This window comes from Mustela erminea, chromosome 1 (assembly GCF_009829155.1).
Source record: "Mustela erminea isolate mMusErm1 chromosome 1, mMusErm1.Pri, whole genome shotgun sequence".
NCBI lineage: Eukaryota > Metazoa > Chordata > Mammalia > Carnivora > Mustelidae > Mustela > Mustela erminea.
Window position 1 is genome coordinate 15,131,430 of NC_045614.1, and position 10,599 is coordinate 15,142,028.

General features: G+C 54.0%; 1 protein-coding gene across 1 annotated transcript; it reads right to left on the minus strand.

The window, feature by feature from the left end:
• Positions 1-3,412: 3,412 nt before the first annotated feature.
• On the minus strand, positions 3,413-10,252 carry HAPLN4 (hyaluronan and proteoglycan link protein 4). The gene is made up of 5 exons (XM_032316856.1): positions 10,128-10,252; positions 9,091-9,208; positions 8,433-8,795; positions 6,529-6,864; positions 3,413-6,119 (listed from the first exon to the last, which is right to left on the minus strand). Exons 1-5 carry the CDS (start codon positions 10,128-10,130, stop codon positions 5,728-5,730), a joined length of 1,212 nt encoding a protein of 403 aa, XP_032172747.1. The 5' UTR covers positions 10,131-10,252; the 3' UTR covers positions 3,413-5,727.
• Positions 10,253-10,599: the final 347 nt, after the last annotated feature.

Consider the following 10,599-nt stretch of genomic DNA (forward strand, 5'->3'; position numbering starts at 1 on the left):
CAAAGGAGGAATAGTGTCTACTAGATGAGAAGAGGAAGAAAGGAAGACAATTTCAGGCAGAGGGAAGAGCAAAGGCAAACATCCTCTTGCAGAAAGGACATCGATTATTTGAGAAACAGCAAGGAATCAACAGTGGCTGCAGGAGAGGGGTAGAGGTAGATAGTAGAAGGAAATGGGGTCAGAGATGCAGAAGATGGACAACTCAGGATCATAGAGGCTATAGTGAGGAGTTTAGGTTTTATTTAAAAAGCAATAGTGGCAGGGGCACCTGGATGGTTAAGCGTCTGCCTTCGGCTTGGGTCATGGTCTTGGGGTCTTGGGATGGAGCCCCACATTGGGCTCCTTGCTTGGGGTGGAGGGGAGAGCCTGCTTCTCCCTCTGCCTGCTGCTCTTCCTGCTTGTGCCCCGTCTGTCAGATAAATAAAAAATATATATTTTTAAAAGAGATTGAAAAGAAAAAACAACAGTGCCACAACAGTGGCAAAAACAAAACAAAACAAAAAGCAAAGCAAAACAAAAAGTCAAAAGGCAAATGCCAAACTTGGGAACAATTTTTCATATCAGAGATAGTGGACTTGTCTTAATACATAAAGCGCTCCTACAAACTAATGGGGAAAAAAACCCGAATAATCCAATAGCCAAATAGGCAAAGTATATGAATAAAACATTGACAGGAAAGAAAATACAGATGCTCTTAAACTACAACGTATACTCAACAGAATAATACACATTTTGCAAGGACACCAGGATGAACAAAGAGCGTATTTATTTTTTAAAAAAGATTTTACTTATTCATTTGACAGCGAGAGACACAGTGAGAAAGGGAACACAAGCAGGGGGAGTGGAAGAGGAGAAGCAGGCTTCCTGCCAGGCAGGGGGTCTGATGCAGGACTTGATCCCAGGACTCTGGGATTATGACCTGAGCTGAAGGCAGACGCTTAATGACTGAGCCACCCAGGAACCCCAAGAAGAGCACATTTATTTATTTATTTATTTATTTATTATTAATTTATTTATTTATTTTTAAAGATTTTATTTATTTATTTGACACACACACAGAGAGATCATAAGTAGGGACCTGAGCTGAAGGCAGAGGCTTAACCCACTGAGCCACCCAGGCGCTCAAGAAGAGCATATTTAAAAAGAGAATCAAATCTAACAAGAGAGGGGACTTGCATTGATCAACAATGACAACACACTCGAACTGGCAAGTTTCACTCCTTGATTAAACAACTTCTAATGTCATCCCCCAATTATGCTAGAATTTGTGTGCGATGAGGCAGGTACTTATTAGTAACATCAAAATAGGAAAATCTAAACATCCGCCATTAGGAGACGGGCTATCAAATTATGGCGCATCCAAGCAATGAATGCTCTGGCCGACCTTCAAAAGAATGTGTGGGTAGGGCGCCTGGGTGGCTCAGTAGGTTAAAGCCTCTGCCTTCGGCTCAGGTCATGATCCCGGGGTCCTAGGATCAAGCCCCTTGTCAGGCTCTCTGCTCCGCGGGGAGCCTGCTTCCTCCTCTCTCTCTGCCTGCCTCTCTGCCTACTTGTGATCTCTGTCTGTCAAATAAATAAATAAATAAAATCTTAAAAAAAAAAAAGAATGTGGGAGGGGGGATCTTGATATGGTGATTGAAACTATCTCCAAAGTAAAATACTAAGTAAAAGGAGAGTGACTTGAAAAGTATACATGGCAAACAGATGTTCATAGCAGCATTAGTCATAATCACCAAAAAGATGGAAAAACCCAAATGTCCATTAACTGATAAGTGAATAAACAGAAACAGGGCATATACGTGACACAGAATATTATTCAGCCATAAAAAGGAATGAAGTCTTGATACACATCACAACATGAGCCTCAGAAACATTATGCTGAGTGAAGGAAGCCAGACACAAAAGGACACATATTATAAGATTCCATTTATTTTTTTATTTAGAGTGAGAGCAAGTGGCGGGGTGGGGGGAGGAGCAGAGGGAGAAAGAGAGAATCTCAAGCAGGCTCCATGCCCAGCTTGGAGCAATGCAGGGTTCCATACCACCACCCGAAAATACAATCAGAGCAGAGAATCAAGAGTCAAACAAAACAAAACAAAACAAAACAAACAAAAACCAAAAAATCCTAAAGAGTGAGCCACTCAGGTGTCCCTATATGATTCTCTTTATGTGAATCAAGAATAGGCAAAACTAGAGAGACAGAAAGTAGATAAGCAACTGCCCGGGGAGAGGGTAGGAAAAAATGGGGGTGCGTTTGCTTAATGGGTATGGTGTTTCCTTTGGGGATGATAAAAATGTCTTGGAACTAGATAGATAATCTCCAACAGTGTGAATTGTGTAAATGCCATTTGTGTAAAAATGGGGGAAAATACATAAGCATGTTTGCTTGAATGAACACAACATTTCTTGGAAGGGCTTGTAAGAAACTTTGGATGTCTCCGGACAGTGAACTGGGAGGTGTTGGATGGGAAAGAGCGATTTTTCGGAATATCTGGCGTCAGGAAGGTTTCTATCCGGGTTGCCATCCCTTAGCTCTCCTTCGGGTGGGCCCTGGAGACCTCCACTCCAACAATGCAGCAACTCCAGCAGAACGAAGGTTCCTGTGGCACAACTGGTTCACCAAAATCCCAGGGACTCAGTGGCACGGTCCCCCGCCTTTCTCTCCCTCCTTGGACCAATCAGGTTTTCCCAAGGAATTGCGGCCAGCACTCACTGGCTAAACTAGAAGGGGGTGGTGTCAGCCCCTCCGACTCTCATTGTACCCGCGGTGGTTAGAAAGTTACGTATTGACGGGGAAAAAAAAGAAAAGTTACGTTTTCACGGGAAAACTAGAAAACTGGAACAACGGAAGGGAGAAAAAATGCCAGCGGGGAAAAGGCGGGATTCTAGAAATCCCATGACTCATGCCTGGACATATGCCCCCTACCATTCGTAATCAAGGAAGGAAAGAACCCAGCTGAAGCCCAAGGCCGTCTAACCAAGGGGCTGGGCGCTGCCTTCAGATGAGTGGTTTGAGTCTCTGGAAGTTCTGTCACGTCTGGTATTGAAGGATGAGAGGTAAGTTAACATCGACTATCTCACGTCTACAGCCTAATCACTTTTACACGTTTTCCTCTTCTCCCTTTGCTTGTATCCCAGAAAGTTACAATGTTTCTCCGTCCACGATACCCCCCACCCCCACTCCACCTCCGCACCAGGGAAAATTTGCAATCTCTCTGCCTTCCTGGTGCAAGAACTTTCCATCCAGTTTTGCACACTTTGTGCCTGGGGGATTGAGAGGGACCACTTGGTGTGTCATCGACCCAGTCAGGCCAGGGCTGAAAGGGGCTGGCCACATGGGGGGGAGGGGATGATGCAAGGAAGAGAGGGGAGAGGGAAGGCAGAATGAGGGAAGTGGGGGGGACATTGGGGAGTGAGGATGGTCCAGAGGAACGAGGGGGATGCCTCCCAATCAAATCATCACCACACACACCCCCAGCTGGGAAATATTTTGTCCACCAAAGTGCATTTATGAAGCAATTAGCCACCAGCTGTCCCATTTTCTCATTCATCCAAAAACAAACAAACAAACAAACAAACACTTTTTTAATTGAGCCCCTGCTGTATGCTTTGCACTCACTGGGATCTCAGAACAGCTCTGGTACAGAGGAGGAAAACAGGCTTGTCACTTGGTCACAGAGGCAGGATTCGAACCCGAGCCCACCGGATTCCCAAACTCACAGATGGGTTTCCTCAAGATGGATGTGACAATAAGGTGGTGGGGGAGGGGTCCAGGAAGGCCCTCTGTGCTACTCCAGGGAAGACCTTGGAGCTGAGGTCTGCCATGGCTGGGGTGGATTTGTTCATGGACCGTCTCTCCTGAGCTGGCTCTCAACACTGGGAGTGGGAGGGGTGTCTGGCTAACTTCTTAGCACAAATTGCCCTTTAGAATCTGGAGCTCACTGTGGATTTTGAAGCTTGAAAACATTCCATCTCTCCTGGATCTTTAAGAAGTGGAATGTGAGGGCCGGGGGCAGTTAGAGGAGAGAGGAGCTCTGTGAGAATGGAGCTGTGGTCTCAGAAGGGAAGGGGGGAGCCGAGTACTTGCACAGGATAAAGGGCCAGGCCTGCCAGTCATTTGGCTCACCTGTATGGCAGCAATGCCAACACCTGGGGGTTGCAAGGGTTTCTCGTGCACTGTTGTCTGGGATAGAGTTAGCGTGCAAACGGAGGGTGTCCAGAAGCTCCAGAAGTCCAGCCATATCTAGGGATGCTCCCGGGGGTGCTGGGCCTATCTGGTTAAGAGCAGACATGAAGCCCTAAGGGGTGCAGTTCCAGCCCCCAGTAAGAAGTTCCTGAGAGCTGGAGTGGGTTGTCATGGGGATTACGCTGACAGTCTATGGCAATAGTTTGGTGGGGCGGGGCCCTGCTGACCTGGGAAAGCCTAGAGGGAAAGGTGTTCTGTGACCTCAAACACCAGAGTTTGGTCTCCATGGCAACAGGTATGGGGTTTCAGCAGCTTAGAGGCAGAGTTTGGAGGGTGGCAAGGAGCTGGGGTGCACTGGGGCAGCCTGTTCCCATGGTGAGAGCTGGAGAACTGAATGTTGGGTCACTCTCGGGACAGTTGGGGGAGGAAATGGTCTTCAGGGCTGTTGGTAAGAATGGGGACATTCAGAAGTAGAGTTGTAGCTCTCTCGAATCCCGGAGGTGAGATGGGAAACGTGTGGTATCCATGGTTACAGCTGGAGGAGGCAGGCACTAGCTCCATGGGTGTGACTGATGAGGGAAGGGCTGTATGACTAGGTTACAGGTAGAAGTTGGGCTGGTCGCCTTGGTAACAATGGGAAGTGGGACAGCTCGTCTCCATAGTGAGTGACATGGATCCTATGGATCCCTGGGCCCAGGGGATGGTCTCTTTGTTGACAGTTGGGAAAGAGGCCGTCCATCAGATGGGAGCGGGTTTTCTCCGTCCAAAGAGATACCTGAGGGCTGGGGCATGGCCACCAGTCATGCAAGCCAGCTGGGCATATCATTCTGTTTTAGTGGTGACAGACAAGGCTTGTCTCCCCTGAAACTGGAAGGGTGGGGGTGTTCAGGGTGACCTGGGAACATGGCCTGTTAATCGGCAAACTTCAAGGGATTCACAGGGGAAGGCAGCAGAATGGGAATACCCAAATTCCAGATCACCACAGGGTAGAGGACAAGAGCCCAGTTTCCATGTGACCACGGGGCGTGATCACCTGGTGAACTCCGAGGTTTCTCTACGTAGGAGGGGGAGGAGGGTTCAGGGTCCAGATGACCATAAGGGAACAGTCTTCAGTCTCCAGGGAGATGCAGAGGGCCTGAGGCCACTCTCCAGATAATCCTGGGGGTCCAGCCTCCAGGAGACCGCGAAGTGGGGTGGTTCTGTCTGTTTTCAAGTAACCTCGGGAGGCGTGGCCAATCTTAGGAGACCTCAAGGTTTGTTGGCCTCCAGGGGTCTTCAGGGTACATGGCCCATCTCCTGGGGAAGTCGAGGGAGGAGGGAGATCCACTGTCCAGGAGAGGTGGGGGCTTGATCAGTCTCCCGGAACTGGCAGTCTATGAGGACCCCAGGAAGGGCAGCCAGGGGTCAAAGACCACAGAAGACCTGGTCAGCCTGCAGGGTACCGCAGGAGGCGTGGCCAGTCTCCAGTCACGTGGTCCGTTTCCAAGAGACCGCAGAGCACTCGGCCAGCCGCCAAGCACCCAAACCAACTGCGCCCCGGGCTAGACGCGCAGCGGGGTCCAAGCGGCCGGGTCGCGCGCGCCTCCGGCCCAGCCGCCGCCTCCCGCCCAGCCCCAGCCCCAGCCGCCGGGTGCGGGGTCCGGCGCGCCGGGTGCACGGTAGCAGTAGACGCCAAAGAGCCGGCGCGTGGCGTCTGGGAAGCCCAGGCTGCGAACGCCCGGCCGGCGGCCGCCGCAGCGCGCGCGCGGATTCACGATGGGGTAGCGCGCGCTCCCGTCGGCCAGCCAGCCCGCGGTGCAGCGGTCCAGCAGCTGCAGCTTCCACGCAGCGAACAGCTGTCCCACCTTGGCCACGGCCGCGCCGCGCGCCGCGCACGCACGCGCTGCTCCCGAGAAGGGCACAGGCCGCAGCGGCTTCAGGAAGAACACACGTCCTGCAGTGGAGTGGGGGAGAGTGGTTAAGGCCACTCCCGGCAGACGGCCTCCTCCGGGTTCAGAACGCTTCCCACCCCCGACATGCCTGCCACCCAGAACCCCAGCCACAGGATTCAGGAACACCCTCTCTCCTGCAGTCCTGGACCCCAGCCGTGTCCAGGATAGTGTTGGTGCCAGGCGATGCGTGATTGCTGCGCCATGGCAGTCCGGGGGTGGGATATCGTGTTCTGGACCTCCGAGGACCAGAGTAGATAGACGGGTTAAGAGCAGGAAACTGAGAGGGTGGGAAAGAGACTGAGAGGGAGGGGGACTGGGGACAGGGTTCTATGGGGGTGGGGCCTCACCGGCGGGGCGGACCCCGAGCCTGTGGAGGGCGGGGTCTCCTTCCTAGGGGCGGGGCCTACACACCCGGGAGGTTGGACGTGAAGCAGAAGGCATCGTAGCGTTCTTCGGCATTGTGGCGGTAGCCGTAGTTGCGCACGCCCCCGGAGGCGGTGCCGCCGCCGGTCCCGGCGCTCCCGGCTCCGCCCAGGCCGCCGCAAGGCTCCCGGGGCTGGCTCACCGGGTACTGCACGGACCCGTCTCGAAGCCAGCCTGCGTTGCACCAGTCCAGGCCGTCGCGCCAGGCCGCGTGCAGCTGCTCTGCCGACGCCAGGATGCCGTCCTGCTCAGCGCAGGCGCGCTGCGCCTCCGTGAAGGTCAGCTTGTAGCGGCCTCCACGGGGGTGGTAAGGGAAGACAACTCCTAGGAGGACATACGTAGGGGGTTCAGCTGGGGAATCCCAGCCCACCCCTACCCACCTAACATTTGGGGTGCTGCGTGACTCTTCAACCTAGACTTTCCACTCCATCCCTCACTCTGGACTTAGACCTGATCACGCTATTCGCTATTCGCAACCTCACAACCCCTTGTGATTCCCTTTGCCTTAAGTCTGGGATTCATTTGACCCTCCCTCTTAAGTTACTTAATCTTAATTATTCCCTTTCCACCACGGGAGATCTGTTTATGTACTTCCCATTTCTTCCATCTGCTGAACTCCTATTCATCCTTCAAAACCCAGCCCCCACAACCTTTCTCCCTTCAATCTTCACTGCTTCTGACATTCCCCCAGTACTGGGAGCTTCACGCTGGCCAAGCCCTGAGCTGATGGAGCTGGGAATGTTTGTGTCCAGTGCTGACTCCTCCACAGGGAGCCCCTGAAAGTATGACCTTGGGCAAAGACTTCTTTGATCCCCAGAATTGTCCAGGGCAGTTTCCACTGGTTTCTCTTCCACCTTCAGTTCTTATAACTTGCCCTCATTGGACCCACAGTCAACTCACTTCAACAGCATGCTGTGTGTGTGTGCTTGAGGGGCAGACCTTGGAGGGGCAGATGGATCTTTCAGCAGACACAGGGAGGAGCAAACAGGGCCAAGTGAACACCTGGAGCATGAAGACCGAAGCTTGAGTCCTAACTACGTCGCTTACATGTACCTCAAGCAAGGTCTAACCTCTCTGAGCCTGTTGCTCATCTGTTGGTAATAGCACCTCCCTCAAAGTTTTTGGGAAAATTAAACAAGAGATTCTTTTATTTTGGACAAGAAAACTTCCTGCTGTTATTACTTTTATTTGTTATTGTTGGGAGGTACAGCAAGTGAGGGCTCTGAAATCTCTTCTAGAAGCTTCTCAGATGGACTGAGGAAGGCAAACAACAGGTGGGAGAGAATTTTTCAGGTAGAAACCCCGCCTCCCAGGTCCATAGTCAGCCAATCAGAGCATCCCATCTCCTAGTCACAGTAATTGGTTTATGGATGGGCACATGACTCAACCTGGGCCAATGAGGGACAACTCTGGGACTCCAGCTAGCACTGCCAGGAAATGTATTGCCAAGTTGGAGGATAGAAGCCTGGCACTACTTTTTGGATCCATCAGGGGAAACCTGCCCGAAGAAAGCCCACTTAGGGAAAGAGAACTGAGAGAGGAATTCCTGACATGGTATGAGTGGATGTCCCTGGATCTCAGCCCTAAGGGTTTCCCAAAGTCCTTACTATTGGCATTTTAGACTGGTTCCTTCTTTGCTGTGGAGGGCTGTTCTGCGCCTTGCAGGATGTACTGCAGCCTCCCTGCCCTCTGCCCACTAGATGCCATCAGCAACCCATTTCTAGACATGGCCAGTGACCTTGGAGAGCAAATTCACCTCAGATCAGAACCATTACTCTACCCTACCAAGCCTCAAATTCTTTAAGGCCAACTTGATATGGTTTCTGTCCTTTGCAATATTTCCCCCTCTTCTCTCTTAGAAACATGCTTTATTCCGTCCACCAGCTGGTTACCTTCCAGGTCTAGCTTGACCATGCCAGTGTCATCCTCCAGCTCATTGGTGACCTCGCATTCATAGCGCCCATAATCCTGCAGCGTAACGTTTCGGAGAACCAGGGAGGCATCCCCGGGTCCGTCGCCCTGCAGCTCGGCACGCCCACGGTAGCTGCCAAATGCTCGGTGCTGGGGGCCCAGGGCCACGAAGACGTCAGCAAAGGCCAGTGGGTCCACCACCTTGGTCCACTTCAGACGGACGCCGTCGTGGTCGTGAGCAGCTGCCTCATAGTGGTAGCGGCAGGGCAGGACGATGGTGCCACCCCTGTGACTGACCACCTGCCCAGGCGCCGTCTGCACCACCACCGAGCCAGACTCACCCTCTGCGGGAGGGCCAAGCAGGGTTCAGAAGAGGTCCCACGGGGCGGGGTGAGGAACCGGGGGAAGGGGATCCCGTGAAAGTGTTGTGGGAGAAGGCTTGGGCGCAGGTCAGGGGATCGTAAGGTTAAAGGAGATCAGGAAAGGGAACTGCGACTCAGAGGGGGAGGGGCGAGGGTGGAGGACTGTAACCGCTAGGAAGGCTCCATGCCCTACCCCCTATATCCTCCCTGCATCCAGGCAATTACATTCGGCCACTGCTCCTGCGGGGCAAGACCGGCTTCCGCTATCCAGACTCACCGAGCACGTGCACGACCTTCTTGCGTCCGCGCTGCGCCCCTGCGGGGACCGTGAGCAGCAGGACTCCCCAGGCCGCTGCCCAGAGCGCGCCGGGACCGAGGGCCGCCCGAGGACACACCTGGGGGCACAGGGTACTCAGTCCAGCCTCCTGGACTTTGCCTGTCGTAGGACTAGACCCCTGACCTTCCTTCCTCACGGCCAGGACTTCTCGCATGCCCAGGTCCCCACCCAGGCCAGGGTCTCAGGGGACTCTCTCAAGGAGAAGGCTAGCAGACCCTCCCAGCCCTCACCCCCTGTCCCCCGCACTCTCCCCGGACTTCACACTCCAGCTCCTACGCAAAACCCACGCCTCTGGGCTCACCTGCGCTCAGTCCAGCGCCAGCCACCCGCCAGATCCCTTAACCCCAACACCGGCCGCTCGGAGCTCCGCCCCCTTCTCAGGCCAGCCCAGGCAGGGATGGGGGGGGGGGAGGGGGGAGGATCTGGAGCCGCGGCAGCGGCAAGGTTATCCGTGCGCCAGGAGACTGCAGCAAACCGGCCGGTCGCGGTGTGCGGGCGGCGGGGGGAGGCGGTGGGACGCGAGGGGTAGAGCCACAGAGATGTAGAGACACGGGGAGAGGGCGAGGAAAGGGAAAGAGACAGAAAACCAGGAAGAGATGGGGGTGGAGAGGTAGAGACTCAGAGAAGGGTGTGGAAAGATGGAGAGACAGACTGAAAGAGAGAGCAAAGAGAGCAAGAGGGGGAAAGAGAAAGAAGAGGGGGCTTGGAGGTAGGGAGAGACGGAGACTCAGAGGAAAAGAAAAGGGACCAGGAAGACAAAAAGAGGGAGAGAAAAGTAGGGAGAGGCAGAGAGGGATATAAAATGAGAGGCAGAGTTGGAGAAACAGAGATACAAGAGGGTGAGAGAAGGGAGGAATGGGAGAGATAGAGCGGAGAGAGACTGAGAAGGGGAACCCGGAGGGACGTAGATTAAGACACGGAGCGAGACAGAATCCCAGAGAGGGACCTACACGGACCCGCGCCCGCGCCCCACTCACCATCTTGCCGGTGCGGCCCCCGCCGAGCGGCCCCTACGCGCCGGGACTGCGCTCCCTGCACACCCAGAAAGGACTGGGCCAGTTCCTTCGGGCGGCGCAATCCCGGCGTCTGCCTGCAAGGGGAGGAGGGAGGCGGATGGGGGTGCGGGGAGGAGCTTTAAAGGCGACGCGGCGACGCGCGCTCCGCGAAGAAACCCGGGCGCGGGCGGAGGAAGGGCCACACTGGACAGTGAATGCAAGACCACGTCGCTGATTCTGCTGGCTGATCTTGGGCGGGCAAAGGAACCTCTGGGCTTCAGTTTAACTCTCTTTAAGATAGAGGAGGGGGACCCTGACGGTCTTCCATCTAGGATGCCCACGGTGAGCCAGAGGTCTGAGTAACCTGGGAAAGGGGCTTGGCTTGCATGTCACAGTTTTCCCATTTGTCACTTGATGGCCATCGCCGTGTCCTGGGCTCTGACACCCAAAGGTG